Source organism: Harpia harpyja, chromosome Z, assembly GCF_026419915.1.
Source record: "Harpia harpyja isolate bHarHar1 chromosome Z, bHarHar1 primary haplotype, whole genome shotgun sequence".
In the NCBI taxonomy this organism is placed as follows: Eukaryota; Metazoa; Chordata; class Aves; order Accipitriformes; family Accipitridae; genus Harpia; species Harpia harpyja.
The window spans coordinates 81788906-81808086 of record NC_068969.1 but is presented as its reverse complement, the minus strand read 5'-3'; the positions used below and the strand labels follow the sequence as shown (position 1 = coordinate 81808086).

Here is a 19181-nt window from a genome sequence, read left to right as displayed (position 1 = left end):
ATCTTCCAGTCAACATCACTTTATACTGTATACCTGCATGCCACCTCATACGATATCGCTGCATGTCTTTATTTCCACTAGTAGCTCTGCAGGTCTCCCTCTCTTTTTTCTTCACTTCCTTTCACATTCCTCTCTCTCATTTTCAACAGCTTCTCTCCATATCCATTACTTTTTCCTCTCCCATCATCTTTCACCAGGATGTTGCAGGCCTCTCAGCAACCTTATTCATCTCCACTTTCTAAGAAATAAGAGACTTCCTCTTTCATCTTCTGCATTCTCTTGCACCCTTTCTCCATGTTTTTTGTGTGGATGAAAACATGACACAGCCAGCTCTGGAGCTGGTAATGAGACAAGACTGAACTTCTCTGCTGCTTATCCAAATACCACTACTTTGAAGCACAACTTCTCTCACTCAAGTTAGGCTAACTTGAGAGGAGCTTTACCCAAGTGTAGGTTAGTCAAGCTATCGTTACAGTGAGAACAAGCCCCAAGGCTCATATTAAAAAAAAAAAAATGCCCATGTAGCATTTTACATGTAAGAACACAGATGTATACATGTGTATGCGTGCGCACACACAGAGACACACAGACACACGTTTAATCTTCAGCCTTCTCTCATGAATTCTTCATTTTTCTCACTGTCAATACTGAGAACACCCACATAACATAAAGAGCAATATAGTGTGTTTCTCTCCTTGTGATGATGAAATGGGAGCAAGGAAAAAATTCTGCCACTGAGTGGTACCACTATTTATCAGGCCCTCACAGAAGGATGTGTTGTTGACTAATGGATCACTGTCTTTAACCCAGGTTTCACCCTGCCTTGGACGGTCCAAAAATAATGACACCCACAGATATATGCAAATGCTTTGCCTGGCACTAGGAAAGAGAGGGAAGCTGCAGCTATTGTCCATCTCAATCAACTTAAAAAAACAGCTTGATTTTTTTCTCTATGTAATGTGACAAAATATTATTAAAAAATTGATGCAACAATAAACAGTCTATGTCACAGGCACTGAACAACTTCATCCCGAGCCTCATGTTCTAACAGGGAAAGTGAATTCCAGTGGTGCCTCTGAGGGCAGAAAAATAAACACAGTATGTTCAGTTCCAGCACCAGTGGACTTCAACAGTTTTAACTGGTAAGGAAGACAATCCATGGTGAGTATGTTACAGAACTGGTTTTGGCTCCCAGCTCTGCAATAGGAAAATGTGCTGTGCTATTAAATTGCTGTAATTTGTTGCAGAAACATGCACTCTATGATAACATGCACATATGATAAAGGACAAACAGCAAGACTGAATGCAGCAGGACAACAGTATAGGACATTTTGACTTTATGGTGTGAGACGCTGCCTTTTACCTTGTGAAGTTGATCTCCCTACTGAATAAGAGTTAACTTTCATATTCACATTATTACATTGCATGCAAGAAAAAAATACGTGGTGATACTCCGCGTGGTATTGGTCTTAACTGTTTTTTTGACTAAGCATTCTCTAACGCACTGCTTGCATTAACATGTTATAGAGCCTTAAATTAGCATTCTTGGTGTATGTTTCTGATCTGTTCAGTACAGAAACTACCACACTCGATAACAGGCTATTGTTATATTCCTCATAGAGGATTTACTGTATCTTTTGATGGCACTCACACGGCAGCTCCAGGATAAGAGGGGGATCAGGCCCAGTCATCATGGGTTTACGAAAGGCAGGTCCTGCTTGACCAACCTGATCTCCTTCTATGACCGGGTGACCCGCCTAGTGGATGAGGGAAAGGCTGTCGATGTTATTTTCCTAGACTTCAGCAAGGCCTTTGATACTGTCTCTCATGGCATACTCCTGGAGAAGCTGGCATCTTGTGGCCTGGATAAGTGCACTATTCACTGGGTGAAAAACTGGCTGGATGGACGAGCCCAGAGGGTCGTGGTGAATGGGGTGAAATCCAGCTGGCGGCGGGTCACGAGTGGTGTTCCCCAGGGCTCGGTGTTGGGCCCTGTTCTGTTTAATATCTTTATTGATGATTTGGATGAGGGGATTGAGTGTACCCTCAGCAAGTTTGCAGACGACACCAAGTTGGGAGGCAGGGTCGATCTGCTTGAGGGTAGGGAGGCTCTACAAAGAGATCTGGACAGGCTGGATCGATGGGCTGAGGCCAATTGTATGAAGTTTAACACGGCCAAGTGCCGGGTCCTGCACTTCGGTCACGGCAACCCCATGCAGCGCTACAGGCTTGGGGAAGAGTGGCTGGAAAGCTGCCCGGCAGAGAAAGACCTGGGGGTGCTGGTTGACAGCCGGCTGAATATGAGCCAGCAGTGTGCCCAGGTGGCCATGAAGGCCAATCGCATCCTGGCCTGTATCAGGAACAGTGTGGCCAGCAGGAACAGGGAGGTGGTTGTTCCCCTGTACTTGGCACTGGTGAGGCCGCACCTCGAGTACTGTGTTCAGTTTTGGGCCCCTCACTACAGGAAAGACATTGAGCTGCTTGAGCGTGTCCAGAGAAGGGCAACCAAGTTGGTGAGGGGCCTTGAGCACAAGTCTTATGAGGAGCGGCTGAGGGATCTGGGGTTGTTCAGTCTAGAAAAGAGGAGGCTGAGGGGAGACCTTATCGCTCTCTACAACTACCTGAAAGGGGGTTGTAGTGAGGAGGGTGTTGGTCTCTTCTGTCAGGTGTCTGGAGATAGGACAAGAGGAAATGGCCTCAAGTTGAGGCAAGGGAGATTTAGGTTAGATATTAGGAAAAATTTCTTTACTGAGAGGGTTGTCAAACATTGGAATGGGCTGCCCAGGGAAGTGGTTGAGTCACCATCCCTGGAGGTATTCAAAAAGCGAGTGGATAGGGTACTCCAGGGCATGGTTTAGGGGGCATGGTTAATGGTTGGACTTGATGATCTTGAAGGTCTTTTCCAACCGAAATGATTCTATGATTCTATGATTCTATGATTCTATGGTCATGACAACACTTTGCTGTCTTTGTTGTTCAAACCTAATATAAGCACTGAGTATTGTCATTTACTAAAACTTATCTTGCCTGAGAGATGACACTCTCTGAAATGCACTTCACTAATTGTCATTATTGTTAAAAATCTGAGTTCTACAAAAATAAGATTTCTGCCAAAACCACCATAGTGCAACTCTGTATAAACAGTCAGTAACTTCCAAAACCCATAAATAACAGTGGATTTTTTTCTGTATTTCCTTTTAGGTTTTGTACAGGGTGAGTGTAAAATCTGTCTTCTTTCCTTACTTTTTGTACAGAAAACTCATTTTGGAAAAATACATTTTCCAGGCAATACTACAACAACCAGACCAGTGCCATCAAGGACAAAAGATAAACAGATTGAGCCGAGCAGCAGTTCTGATCGAGCTCCCCTCATATAGTCAGTAAAAAGGAGAAAGCTTCAGTAATGCCTCCAACTGCTGTAGAAGTCATTCTGTCCTAGTCCTTATACATCTTCCTCTCTATTCCTGTGCTATGCCTTCAAGGGCTGAGCTACAAGTATAGCTTTTAACCACACCAAGATTTAAAATGGAAAAAAAAAAAATGGTGTTTAAACCTACTGAAAAATACTTTCAGTTTGCACTAACACGTACTGTAAAGGGCATGTTCTCACATTACTTAAAAGCTTACCAGTGATGTCTGGCTTTACAAATCTTTAACCAGCCTTTTTTATGTCTTCTGATTTAATTGTACTTTTATGAATAGAAGGTCTGTTTACATTCTGCTGCATATTGACTAATGCCAAAACATAAAATTGCTTCCTGGTATCACTAAACACCTAGTTTTTTCACTGATGCAGCCTTGATTTTGAGCAACTTATAAAACAGGAGTAAGGATCCAATCAGTGCAGGAAACAATTTGTATTACTGTACTTTTATTTCTGGATCTTTAAAAAGAGGAGTTATACAGCAGTAGATAGACTTACTAGCAGTGAGACAGGTTCAAATCAGGAGCTATTGTGAGAAGAAAGGCTGGGAGCTTCAGCCTGGTATACAAAATACTTGCAGAGAGCTGTAGCTTGACTTTAAGTTATGCAATGTAATGTTCTGGATGTTGCTACAGGTTTGTTTGACTTCTGAAACTGCTACAGTTAAAGACTAAATAATTTCATTGTACAGATTCTTTTGTGTGAGTCTTTGAAAACTGACTTTTTAAGGATCAGCTCTTGCTACTGTCTGCAATATCTAACTTCTACAGGAAGCTCTTTAATTTCAGCAGGAATCCTAGTGGCATACAGCTACTATTCACAGTCAGAACTGGTAGTGAAAAATTAGTCTCACACTGTTCACAGTAAGTTAATGTACAGTCAGCAGACTTGCAGTTTGTTTTCTTATTGCAGGCATTTTGAAGCCAGTGTCTTAAAAACAGTACCAGAAATGGGTTCGTACTAAATGAGCGTTTCTTAAAGGCAGTTAAGGGTGGATAACATAAGCCAAGGAGTGACACAGAAGATTTCAGTGATGATGTCTTTTGAAACAGTTGAACTAAAGCCTTTCCAGAGAATGAGGCTATTTTGGTTATCGCACGATTGTCTCCAGCCTTGTTGCACACCCACAGTTTGTTTTGGTGACTTTCCTGAAAGTTGCAATGATGTTGTAACTGGGACAGGGGACAAACACATTGCAAAAAGATCCCCTGCCTCCATTGAACTTTTTAGCACAATAACAAACTAAGAAGCTGTCTCTGCCGTTTTCAAAAATAAATGAGATTTTTAATACTCTCGAGTTAATAACCAGAACTGTAATACCCTTCAATGCTGCAGTAATTTGAAGAAGTAAACACCTGGTTTAATGTACTCTGGAATCCATGTACTGGAATACAAGAAGTGAGTTGCCCCAAAACCTAGCAAGAAACAGAAAGGGTAACTAACACAAATGCATACTGCCTTCCACTCCAGAGGGTCTCAGGTTATATACAAACTACAGCCAAGATTTAAAAAGAGGTTGGGGAGCTTAACAGCTATAGGACTACCGGGAACCAAAAAGGAATATTCTGATGCCAGAGCAGGTTTCTGGAATTCTAACTGCTAACATAAGAGTTTTTAGCAAATTCTTGCTCTGTGCATGCTTTGAAGTAAAAATCATTGTGCTCACTATTGAACACAATGGCATCAGAAGTGATCACAACATCATTTATTTACACAATAGGTTCACGAAGAAGGATAGCTGATGCAAACAAAAAAATCAGAAGTAATCCTAAGCCAGCAGACAGTAGTAATTGCCCACAACAAATTTCAAACCAGCATGCAAGGCCAAAAACTATTGCTCTTGGAAAAAGGGGCTGTACAATCTGTGCTAGTTTCTGATTGTTGAGATGATAGCACAGCTTTGCACTGCCCTCAGAATGCCCCACCTGGCTCAGGGCTGAAAAGGAGGAAGAAGAGTATCACCTCTCAATCACTGGCATTACTAATTCATAGAGCATTTGGGAAAGGGAGAACTCCACAGAAAATCAAGCCCTGACCAAACCCAACCCTGTTTTATTTTAAGATCACTATCTGAGATGGCACAGCTGCAGGCATACAGGAAACAGCAAGCGTTTCAGAATATCCACTCCCATGCTGAAAAAGCGAGGTGAATGTATGTTTGTTTAAATACAATTCTGTCTGAATCCCCAAACTGCTACTATGGCATCATTGCTTCCACAAGAAAAGCTGCTTACAATGATGAGGCCAGGGAATATCTCTTCTATTCTTATTAATTAGGGGGCTAATTCCCTATCCACAAGAGGGTAACTTGCAGTACAGTAAAATAATGAAACCATCTGTGTTCTCAGTCATTCAAGACTCAAACACATTTGCTTATTGCATTTCCAAGAGAGCAAAGGTTGAGACCATGTTACTCTTCAGAGGTTATTTCTGAGACTATACATTCTAAAACTTAAAACTGAAATACTTCTATCTAAAACAGTCATATACAGGCAACTTTATTATACATTTCTTAGGGCTTGATCCAAAAAGAATGTTCTTCCTATACCTGCTAGCCCATATGAAAGTGCAAAAATGCCTTTAGGGCTCTACAGCTGCAAGAGAGATTTGCATATTGAGAGACAGGTGAGGCTGGTTGCAAGCTTTTTGGCAACATCTTCTTTAATTAGGAAAAAGAAAAAAATGAATAGATGATGATTTCACTCAGGTCTTCTTTGGAAATTGTTCCCAGAATAAAATTTCTGGTGAAAACAGAAGGGGAAAACCAATTCCAGAGCAGTGAGGCTGGGGCTGGGGATTCACATACCTATGCCTCATTCAGGTTAAGGATCTTATCACTAGATGAATTCCCTGACAATGTATCATGTGTTACTGTGGAGGAAAGAAGGGAAACAGTGGGGAGGAATGAAAGGCGGAGAGACAGTTTCTCAATATCTCTGTCTAAAAGTGTGTTACCCATATAAATAATGTAATATTCATCAGCGCACAGGCTCAAACCTGAGTCATCTGCATTCCTCATTCAGCTCTTACTGATGTTATAGAGGTTGCAAAATTTATATGAAAACATTCCTTGGACTAGCTGAAGTGGAGTAAATTCTATCAGGAAAAAAAAACTAGCAGGACCCACTTGCTAGGAAACATAGCTCTAATAACCTCTGAAGTCAACTGCTTGGATAAAAGCAAAAATCTGAACACACTTCTCCTCCCTCACCAATGAGGTTCATAACTATGTCAGGATGGTTAGGTTTCCTTTGCACCTTTTGAAAAATTATCTTTTGTATTCCCCAATGCTGGACAAGAATTGCTCTGAAATTTTGAAGGGATCTGTACAAGAAGAGACTATTCCTCTCCCAGCTCCACCAAGAAGAAAAAATATGAAGAACCAGTAGGAACCGGTATCCACTCTTTCAGGTTTCCAGTTCTCTTGGTTCCTCAAATTGTACTCAACTGTCTATCCTATCTTATTGTCATATCAAGATAACATTTTACTCTATCAGTATTGCTATTTCTTTCTCTTATTTTAGCAGCTTAAAAAGGCTGTGTTCAAAGATTTGAGCAACATGACAACAACTGGACACAGCAGTGTTAACACTGGTGTATAAATAAATGAACTCTGCCAAGCAGCAACTTCACACCAACGGCAGGTAGCAAGTAACCTTATTAATGTCAAACATTTGTGGCCAGCAGGCAGTAAGTAAGGGAAAGAAAAATAAAGCAGAACAAAACACAGAAAATCCTCTACTAGAAGAACTGCCTAGTAAGGATTGTATCATGGGAGACCAAATTGTTATGACTGGTGTCAATATCATTACCTTACTAGTAGTTCTAGGTGTTTTTCTCTTTTTACTCACCCTCATAATGTTCTTATGCCTAACAGATGAACTTACTGACAGATCACTCCCTCTGTCTTCAGTACATATCCTCCCACACTTTTACAGGTATTTCAAGACACACATGTTAAGAAAAGCTCATTTTTTAGATTTTTCTTAAGCTATAAAAGACCTATGGCACTTGAAGGGAGCAAATAAGACAGCATTACACTGAACTGCCACATTAGGTCTCCTTCAACAACCTCCGTTCAGCAGATGCCCAGTAGAATAGTAAGAAGCAGGGCAGGCCTAAAGGACTTGGGGTTTGGGGTTTTTTTTGACTGATAGTGTCCAACGCTCCAATATTTTCAGTTTTAAAACTTATTAATCCAGGTGTGCCTCTATCTGTTTAGTCACCCTCGATGTACCCGTGGACAAGTCCATTTTCTCTTTGAAACCATGTAAACGTTTAATAGTTAGCACCATGCTAGCCTAACATAAACTTTTAGATTCCAGGAACTTAATGACTGATGCAGACAACAGCAGTGTTCGAACTCTTCTCTCAGTTTAGCTCAGTTCAGCTCAGCTCATCTATCTGTCTGGAACCTACTTAACAATCCCTGCAGAGAAGTGACCTTTACAACCCAGCTCTCAGAAAAGCAAGTTTCTTTCTTTAGAAATATACCAGATGAAAGTTATTGAAAAATAAAACTTAGAGGAGGATATCGCTGGATCTTGCTAAAAAAGCTACATACCTCTTTCACCACAAGCTACATCATCTTAATACTGTATTATGCTATCAAAGGATTCAGTGTATTTTTAGGAACGTATTGTAAAGAATTCCAGCAAGTGCTCTTAATGTTCTTTTGTTTGGCAAGTGACATTACCCTCCCTCCATGGTTAGGACAGCAAATTACCAGACACCCTAAAGAATGCAACAGTCTAGCCAAACCTAGAAAAACCCACTTTTAACACCAGCAAGCTCGCCAACTACCACTCAGTTTCCAACCTCCTCTTCCTTGGCAATGTCTTTGTGAAGGTAGTAGCATCCAAAAGCTAACAGCACCTATCCCTGGCTCCTTGACGTACAGGCATCAGACCAAAACATGACAGAAGAACAAACCCTCCTGGCACTGCCATTCCGCGTGCTCCTGGCCTGAGACCAAAAACAAACCTCAGAGTGGATATCCTCTGGGGCTCTGACAAAAGTGACTGCCTGGTTCTAATAAGACTCATGTGAAGTTTAATAAGAAAGAACAGGACAGCAGTCCTTTCCCCAGACAAGCTGAATGGAGTGCAACTCCCTCAAATTCTCCTGCACAGCCTCAGAAGTCCTGGGAGTCTCACAAACCTCAACACTTTCTCCCTGCCAGTTTAACCCCAAGACAGTATCACACAGGGAAGCTGAACGATGCTAGAAGTTCATGTATCCTCAAACAGACATATGATATTCAATTATGCCTCTGTCTCTGCTTAAATGAAAGGTTTCAAGAGAAGCAAGGCACAGCTTCTATTTTCTGTCCCCACTTGGCAGCAGATAAAGGAATAATACTGCCAGCAGTGACTCCAAAGCATGAGAAGGGGTTATGCTCAAATTTCAAGCAGAAAGTTTCATGATGAAACCAGCAACAGATTTCCCTGCCCTCTCTCTCCCTCTACATGCTGGGACACTGGAGTTTGTCAAACATTGGGGCATCTGGTCTTGCCCCACACAGCTGCCAAAAGAAAGCCTATATGGTTATCTGCTGCCCTCTAAGATTACTCCTTGCTGGAGCAGCCTGGGGTTGAGACTGAGGGTTGGTGAGCCTGGACTCACTAGAAGATGTGATCCTCACTAGTGAAATATGAACATCTGCCTTTCTACTCCAAATGCTAAATGGTACTTTAAAAACAGAATTTTAAAACGTTGAAGGTAAGCTTCCAGACCCTGCCTTCAGCTTCCCAAACCCAGAGGCTACAAAGGATCCTTCAAAATGATGAGGGCTAATGCATTTGGATTTTCTTGCACTCACAAACAGACATATTCTGAAACAAAAATAAATGCCCTACAGCTAAATGCTTCAAGTTTTACAAAACTGTGATTATCTGTGAGGAAATTTTTCAGGCTTATTTTAGGTGTAAATTTGCTGGTTTGGGTTTTCAAACCACCATCCTACATAATTTATGTCATATATTTAATAGAGAAATAAAAGCCTGCTCATAACATCCCACACAGTTTGGAGAGAAAGAGCATCAAAGTCTCCAGCCAAAAGTGATTTCAAGCTTGCATCACCCCTTGCAAAAAAAAAAAAGACATTAAAAAATCACTTGAAAAAGAGCTTAGCATGTTATTTGACTTGTTCTGCCCTCAAATCTCCAAAAATTACCTGCCATCTTCCAGTGCATGCTTCTTGGTTTTATATTACAGGAATATGGCTTTTTGTATAATGATCTATGATGGTTCTCCCACTTTTCGGTATTCACATGCAACACACATGACATATTCCACCACATGTAGAGAATACTTTGATCATATGCATAGTACAAAACTGTACAGCCACAATGCAGGCTGTTTTCCCTGATATTTGGACAGATCCAGAAAATATTCACGTATATGTAACAGCCCAGCATCACACAATTACTTCTTGGTTGGACTGTGGTTCATTTTGCGTTTAGAAAAAGAGCAAACTGAGTTAGTTGCAGCTTATTTCAGATAGACACTTCTTCTGAGAGCCAAAATGAGAAGATACAGCATGACGGTGGTGGCAGGCATCACCCCTTGCTCATTTAGAAGTGGCAGTATGTCTGTCACACTTGTTTGTCGTACCCCAATAAAATTCATAAAACAACAAAGATTTACAACATTTACTAGCACAGCCCAATTGATTAGAAGGATAACTCCATGAAAATACAAATAACCTTTGGTCAAAACAGTGTGGAATGGCAAAGTCTGGGTTTGATTTTCTCTTGAATTTTTATTTTTAGAGAATCCTTGAAAGGACACTGACATCTCTCAAAAAAAAAATTCCAAATGTTGGAATGACATGACTAGCATGACCCATTAACAACATGTTCAAAAACTGGTCTGAGTTGATATTAAAAATATAAAAAATGAACATATTTGCATTTTATAATGCATGTATAAAATAAAAATAAAGAAGCTGGTAGCTCAGTTCACTGACTTTAGAGGTAGGTCAATTGTGTTTTGTCTGAGATAAAAGAATAATTGTAGCATTTGAAGACTTTTATAAAAGTAGAGTTATTCGGGATCTTGTCTCCTTACTCCTCTGCCTATCCTCACTTACAAAATTCTAAAAACCATGAACTGAAAGAAAATTTCCTTATATTAAATGAATGTTGATGAAACTACAGTTGAGGCATTGCCAGTTTAAAAGAACTAAAATAATCACAGCTTGTCCTGATTATATGTACTTACCAGTGCAAAATAAGTTGCTGACCAATTATGCTCTCTTAACTCTACTCTTAACAGTAGTATCTTTGTTCTCAAACAATGTTAGATGCACATGTTCTGGAACTTATATTTACCTGGTGGATTCTTGGCAGGATCATTGTGGCTTGGACTTCCTGGTTGTCCAGAATCTATAAAGAAATGAAAGAAATGTTTTACTAATTTGTTTTTTAAGTATCTCACAACCTTTTAATACCCTTCTCCAGTATTAAACTAATACCTAACTTTGCTCTTTAAAGGTCATTTCCCTGACTTTCTTCATGAAGGCATTATTGAACAAACACACTACATGTAACCCTTTTTATGCAGAAGCAGAAACATTGTGAAAGATTCAATGATCCTAATAAAAGGAACTCATAGATCACTGAATAAGGACAAAAGAGTCATTCAGGTAAATACTCAAGTTGTAAACACATCTACAAGGGTACCTTTTCATTCTCTTTCCCTCCATTACCCAAATATAATATTGCATAATCAGCAAAGCAGAGGTAGTTCCTTCTCAGGGAATGACCAGAAAGACACACTGGATCAGGCAACTAATGGCATTTGCAGTGATGAGTCCTGTTTCTTTACCCTTTCCTTAAAGCACAAAGGCCTATGCTGCCTCCACAGACTCGGGACTGCACTGAAGATACAACTGTCCATTTTAATACAATATAGGATTTGTATTCCTAGTCTGTGAGAATTGCTGTTGTGAAATGAAGATTACGTAACACAAAAACTAACAAAACCCAAACCCTGTAGACTTCAAAGAGTGTTCTTTTCATGATACATGCACCTAATGAATCTGGAGGAGAATGCAATTTGATGTTAACACACGCAATAATAAATTATAGCCTTATTCATAAAAGCAGTTGCTTCTGAAACTATCTACTTTTTGCTGTATTCCCACACCAATAACATAACAAAACCCTGCTCCACTGCAAGAGATTGTTACTAACAAAGTAAGACATGACAGATGCTCTTGTATGCAAAAAGAATAAGAAATTAGATGAAGCACAACCAATTGTTCTGTATGTAGGTATCTAAAATGGAGCAGGTTTATAGTCTGAATAAAAATATCCATTTTTTTAAATGTAGCAGTGCTTGTTAGTAGCATAGGACTGCCAAACGATTGCATCATAGCACTACAGAAACTGCTACTGCCAAATCGACCCCAGTGGGAAGTCAGAGTTCTTAAATGTGTTGCTGCTTACAGGGTCCAAATTAAAGTAAAAAAAATAGAAAAGGAGAAAAGTACATATCAACAAATACTTGTCCTTCAATCCCCATCACTGCTTCCTTAAGCCAATGTAGCCCTCAACCTAGAACAAAAGATTCCCTCTACCTGCTACAGGAAGCTCACTGAAATCTGTTACCACCTGCTACGTAGCTTAGCAAACATGGCTTGACACACGTCTCTCAAGCAGTTTAACACAAGCTTGATTCTACAGAAGATATTATCTGAGATGGAAATCCATTTCACAGTTCAAGTTCTACTGAATTCATCAGAGACATTTGTCACAGAAGACAAGCATCTGGGGATCTACCAGAGTACTGGAAAACCAAGGCATATGTGAAACCCAGCTCCAATGATATTAAAAACACAACTAAATTTTACAATACTGAATGAAATCACTCTTGCACACAATAAAATACACGTTGGGTAGCGAATTTCACATAAAATTTCCTCTATCTTCTTCAACCCTGGGTAGGAAGAATGAAGGGCAGGCCTCCCAGTCAGACTTTGCACATCCCATGGTTTGGGCACTTGGGCACTCTTGAGAGTCCCACTGTACAGCACAATATGTAGCCATTCAGTATGCCTGTTTCTTTTCATGATAAGATACAGCATAGCCCTTTAAAAAATCAAATCAAGTTAATTTGAAAACTCAGTCAGCTACAAGAAATGCTAAAAATCTGATGTTTCTCTACATATGAACCTTCATATGGACAAACGTCCTTTTTCCTATGTTGCAATGGGAAGGTTCGCCCTGCAGGGGGTGAACTTTAATATTCTTCTAAAAGGCATTCTCTGCTTCTGCAAACCATACATATTATTATTTAAATTAAGATTATCAAAGAGGATTAATTTTACACAGCAATGGTCGGAGTGTAAAACTACTGCAGACGTGTCGCTAAATGAAGTGTCAATTTGGTAGCAGATGCACCTAATAAAGCTTGGACAGTGTAGCTTGAGGAACACAGAGATTTGTACCTGGGTTAACAGGGCCTACCAGAAAATGGCCTTTGAAGTTTTCTCCTGTTAAAATTCACTTAAAAGATGCACAAAGTGAAGAATACTTTTAGCTCTTGCACAGCAATTTGCCTTTACTCCTATTTCTCATTGTCAACATGGCCACTTTCTGGATGCAGGATTTAAAGATTGATGGTAGTTTAAACAATTCTTTTTCATATTATAGTAAGGTAAACTCACCAAAGAATTTTCCAGTTATAGGGATAAGCAGCTGGCTAGTTATTATAATTTGCCAGTCAGTCTTAGCTTTGTTTTATGTTAACTACTTATCAATCATGATTTTTACAGCTTGAGTCTCACACAGTGTTTTGAGAAGTAGATGCTACTAACATAGTCGCCAGAGGGGTCTCAATGATCTTGAGAAAGCAAAGAATTATTGTAAGATGAATATGAGAAGAACTTATTTAACCCTTCACTTAAAGCAGCTGAGAAAGCAAAGAACTGTATTCTGTATGAGAGTATCAACTGTTCTGGTTTTGGCTGGGATGGAGTTAATTTTCTTCATAGTAGCTTGTATGGGGCTGTTTTGGATTTGTGCTGAAAACAGGGTTGATAATGCCGAGATGTTTTCCTTACTGCTGAGCAGTGCTTACACAGAGTCAAGGCCTTTTCTGCTTCTCACCCCACCTCACCAGCGAGGAGGATGGGGGTGCACACGAAGTTGGGAGGGGACACAGCTGGGACAGCTGATCCCAGCTGACCAAAGGGATATTCTATACCATATGACGTCATGCTCAGCATATAAAGTGTCGGAAGAATAAGGAAGGGCGGGACGTTCGGAGTGATGGCGTTTGTCTTCCCAAGTAACCATTATGTGTGATGGAGCCCTGCTTTCCTGGAGATGGCTGAACACCTGCCTGCTGATGGGAAGGGGTGAATGAATTCCTGGGTTTGCTCTGCTTGTGTGTGTGCGGCTTTTGCTTTACCTATTAAACTGTCTTTATCTCAACGCACAAGTTTTTTCACTTTTACCCCTCCAATTCTCTTCCCCATCCCACCGCAGGGCAGTGAGCAAACAGCTGTGTGGTGCTTAGTTGCCAGCTGGGGTTAAACCATGACATCAACCTATGTAACTGCACTTAAAGCACACAGAAGCATCTCATTCTCAGGATGAAAGACACAGACCTGAGATGGTCTGTGACAATCCAATTCTCTTACTAGTGTCAGTAATTGTAAAGCACTCTCCTGATCAGATTAGATGCAAATAGCCTTGCAAAAAACAAGAGAACCATGATCATTGTAGGAATAAATTATATGAATAACTTAATTTATAAGCAGAACATTGAATGAAAAGAGACATTGAAGCAATACTCTTCTACAAGAGGGAGCAAGAGGCATTTTTGGAAAGCCACAGAAACTAAGAAAGCAAAAGACATGTTAAGACACTTTAAATCTTTCTTTGTCCTCATCTGCATCTGCACAAGATCATTAATTAACAGCATGAGGCTTGGGTTTAAAAATTTCAGGCTTTTCTTCCAGTGTGATGGAGAAAGACATAAACCAGACTCATTGTCTGTCTAGCTGGCTTTACATTCAATTTTCCCACCAAATAATTCTGTGCACATTTTAAAAAAAAAAAAAACAAACAACAAAAAACCTTCCTAAGCCAGAAGTTGTAAGCAAAGCTATACAGCTAGTAGCAAATAAAACCTCATCATGTAAATGTGATTAAACTGAAATTTTCAACATTGTCATTTAGGTAGCTCCCAACTGTAACTTCCCTTAGTTTATTTTTTTTCTTTGTTTTTTTGTTTGTTGTTGTTGTTTGTCTGTTTTTAAAACCTTCTTCTCAAATTTACTGTCAATGTGCTTTTCTTGAAAAAATTCTTCCACACAGATCTCAGAAGTACTTATCCTTATTTCCTACAGAGCAAAAGCTGACTCACACATACCATTTCCACAGAACGGCTTTCATATGCAGCTCACAACTATGGTGAGCATATCTTCTGCTCTGCTCTTCTTCATGCTGACTGCTCCAACAGTCAGCAGCTGATGCCTTGGTAAGTTATTGCCCCATGGATGAACAGTTTATATGAGAATGGTTCGAGCCAGCCTTTACTCTTATCTGGTAGATATTCATGTAACCTTGATACACTTTATGTATACTTTATCATGATTCAGCATGGCTGCCACCAGGACATTCAAACTCTTTCTCTTAAATTACTTTTTCTTTTAGAAGACAGTAAGAAAGGATGTCAAGAAGCTGCTATATTTTATACTGAATTGTTTCCTATGTTTTCATTTCTAGGGGTCAATCCTAATGAGTATCTGTGAGTGCAGGCAACTCTCACTGCAGCCAGGGTTAAGTAAAGCTGACTGTTGGGGCCTGCTGCTGATGAGAAAAAAACATCCATTTCCACTGCCATGCACTAGGAGAGAGGTGCTGCCATGATACATCACTCTTGGCTTCATAAGGCAGAAGGAAAAAGAAAAGCTGATGGTTTGCCATCCAGTGAGGCACAAGATGCTCTCTCCCTTTGCACCACCTTGTCTTCAATAAGCAGCAGCAGGAAGGACATACATCCCAGCAAAGCCAAGAAAGTCACACTGGTGTTCACCAACTTCCTGAGGGATTTTTAGTATTGCTCACCTAAGTAGTCTAATCTTTCATTTTTCAGCAGGTAAGAGAGGATACTGTCTTTAAAAAGTAAGTTATGCTATACCTCTCTTATGCCCCATATTGTACAAGGACTTTTACTTTTAAGGCTCTCTGCATTAGCATAGCATTGAAGGTCTGGAAAACAAATAGAGGCAGAATCTGTAAAAAGAAAAAATACTTTCTTGAGTCACGTCTTAGAAATAAGCAGCTTCTCCACAGGTGCCATACTAAACAAATAAACATCCTCAGTGGTTTCAGTGAACACATTTCACTTTTCATTTGCCACAGGCTAGGAGACAGCCTTTGCACTCGGTTAATCTCAGCTGACAGACACTTATTTAATCATTCACCAGCATGTAAATACACCCTTGTTCTTTGATAGTCCATGATTTGGGTATGGGGGACGATAAAGGACCAGAGAGATGTAGCATCATGTACGTATCAGTTTGATGCTGTTCGAGCCTTCACATTATCTATATGGCATCTGACTTGACAACTGACAGAGTCACTACCATGAACAAGAATCACAACTACCTCCTAGACTGTCATCCTTCAAGATTACATTGCCACCTGACAACACAAACTTGAGGCAAATGGTTGTACCTTGAAAATCACAGGAACACAGGACAACCCAGTCTGGCAGGGACCTGGGGGGGTCTCCAGTCCCACCCCCCACCCAGGGAAGGCTCAGTCGTGGGATCAAACTTGGCTGCTCAGGGCTTTACAAAGTCAGGGCATGAAACCCCTTCAAGGATGGAGACAGCCCAACCTCCCTGGGCCCCAGCTCCACTGCTGGGCTGTCCGCATGGGGAAAAGACTTTCCAAATCAACTCTTCATCTTTCAAAGACTTTCAGAACAACATCATGGTAGGAAAGCATCCATGGCAACAAAAAAGCAAGATATCACCCTCTCCTCCAAAACAAATAACGTGATCAGCAAAAATCCATAAAGCAAATAAATAAACAATTTCATCTGTGTACTTTAACTCATCACCATTAATTATTATTTTCCTAATTTTACTACACACTTACCTTCTACTACCTACCTTATTTTACCTTGACAAAGCAACTGATTGGATTGATAAACTTCCCAAATACTTTTAACAATTTCATTTTGCAAAAGCAATGCCTTTCATTGTATACCATTTCCATATCTGATGACCCTGAATTATTGTACAATTTTAGGAGCATTATTCACACCAATCTAGTGACACAACAGTTTGTTTATGGTATAAACAAGCTGCAAGTGTTTTATTGTATTAAGAATCTGCTGAAATGATGCTATAAACATGGAAATGCCACCCTCATTTTCATAAGTTTGTTAACTTCAGGTGGGATTTATTTTTCATATTTTCATAGACCACTACATTTAATGGAAATACTTACCCTGAAAATTTTGGCTAACTGATTTCGTATGACGAAATGCTCACCCCCACTACTTTCTTTGCCAGAGAACAAGTCTTATGAGGAGCGGCTGAGGTAACCGGTGTTGTTTAGTGTGGAGAAAAGGAGGCTGAGGAGAGACCTTATAGCTTTCTATTACTACCTGAAAGGAGGTTGTAGTGAGGTGGGTGTCAGTCTCTTTTCCCAAGTAACAAGTGATAGGACAAAAGGGCATGGCCTCAAGTTGCACCAGGGGAGGTTTAGATTGGATATTAGGAAAAATGTCTTCACTGAAAGAGTTATCAAGCACTGGGACAGGCTGCCCAGGGAAGTGGTTGAGTCACCATTCCTGGAGGTATTTAAAAGATGTGTAGATGTGGTGCTTAGGGACATGGTTTAGTGGTGGACTTGGCAGTGTTAGGTTTACAGTTGGACACAACGATCTTATGGGTCTTTTCCAATCGAAATGATTCTATGATTCTATATCCCTGAAGATAGATGGTATGAACCACAGTTCACACCAGGAGGAAGCAGCATCTCAAAAAACAAGGGCTTCACTGTGAGAAAGACATGTTTGCAGGACGAAGCCTCACATCTTTTCCCAACAGCATATACTCTATTAGCAATATGTGTTCCTGACATGCAGACTGAAACCCTCCACAACATAGCAGCAGTGACTTCTTTTAAAAATGTCATTCTGCTACCCTTATTCTTCAAGGAGTTCCTCTGTGTTCACAAAGACTGCTCTCTAGTACAATGATATTGCACTGGATAAGTATACAAGGCGCTAGCCCTACAAGTTTTAATGTGCTTGGTATTCATACAGCTGGTGGTAAATGAGCAGTGTAGAGATCTGAAGGTAGACATTTAGATGCAGGTCATGGGGCAGTCACCTCCCAGACAACACTGCACTGCCAAACCCTGCTGGCCATGCAAGGAGGGATTGGTTGTTGCTCACCTTGCAGAGGCTCTGTGGCATCCTCCAGTTTACCGAAGACATATCATTAGCTTTGATCTGTTTTCAGACCTGGTTTCCACAAATTTAAGTAAGCGTACCAAAGAAATCTATGGGCAAAGGCTCTTAGGCTGACACAGAAATAACAGTCCTGGTTGCTACTGATAGGAGGTGTATCCAAATCTCAAGAAGGCCTCAGTGCAAACTCCATTTTGGCAAGTAATCCCCACTACTTTTTGCTCACTTCATTAGTTTGCACCCAGGAGGCACGGAAGGGACCTCTTGGGAGACCAGAGCAGTGGTGGGAGCTACTCTGAAGTGCTGGTCCTACAAGGGCAGGCTTCATCAGCACCCACGCGCCACACCAGGAGCCATGAGGCACTATAACCGTGACCTTTGCTCTTTACCTTGAAAGGGTGCTGCCGTCTGACCTTCACCTACCTGAAAAAGGCAGCCGGAAACAGAGGTGACTGCCGGCCCCAGAAAGCTAAGGTATCTATCTACCTGTGTTCCCACTGGCTCAGGCAGGTAACCCAGGTTTTAGCCCAAGCAGCCCTGTCATTTCACAAAAGCCTCCAGGGCTCAGGCATGGAGGTGCTTCCACTGGGAGACAGCCGGCCCGGCAGGCAGAAGCTGGGCCCTGTTTTCATTTCGGTTTGAACCTGTTTGCTCTGGAGTGGGGGGACACGGCAAGAGCTCCTCAGTCATCGGCCGTCCCCTTTCACCACGCTCCCCCGCGCCCTCCCACAAGAGACAGGTTCGCCCGCCACCGGCGTGACTGGGAGAAGCCCCGTGCCTTTCAGCTGAGAGCCCCTCCGTCACCCTGAGACAGGCTTCCCGGCCCCCGCGGCGGGGGTCTGCCGCTGGGGCGGCGTCACCACCCTCGGGCTGGTCGGGGCAATCCCACCGCCCCGGCGCCCGCCCGCCACGTGGCCTGGCAGCGAGGCAGCGCGTGATGGTCCGGGGCGTTGGAGCCAGGCGGGTCATGGCGGGCTCCCTGCTTCACCTCCCCTTTTATCAGCATCTCAGACCTGCTGCTGCCAAGTCACCCGACCGGCCGTTGTTGAGACTGTTAACTTTTCTTCAGAGTGTTTTAATTAGGTAAATAAAAAATGGTAATTAAATCAGCATTACGTAATGTGTTTCTGATTTGTAATCTTATTTAAACTAATTAACTGACTCAGCCCTTGTTTAGTTTTTAAACTGCCCTAGTTAAGAAGCGGAGCTCTGGGAGTAAATCCAGTTTTTTTATACAGTTGAAAGAAATTCAAGGACCTAGAAGCACTTACCAGAACCAAATAGCAATAAGCATAGTCAGCTTTTTAGC

The 19181-nt window shown here is 41.2% G+C and overlaps 1 protein-coding gene across 12 annotated transcripts in view; it reads right to left on the bottom strand.

The window, feature by feature from the left end:
• The window catches only part of NFIB (nuclear factor I B), a 279147-nt gene that overhangs the window by 62697 nt on the left and 197269 nt on the right, over nt 1–19181 (bottom strand). For all 12 annotated transcript variants that reach the window (XM_052775672.1, XM_052775661.1, XM_052775662.1 and 9 more), the window contains exon 3: nt 10759–10812. In XM_052775672.1, the coding sequence (XP_052631632.1) occupies nt 10759–10812 (54 nt within the window). The remainder of the gene's footprint in view (nt 1–10758; nt 10813–19181) is intronic.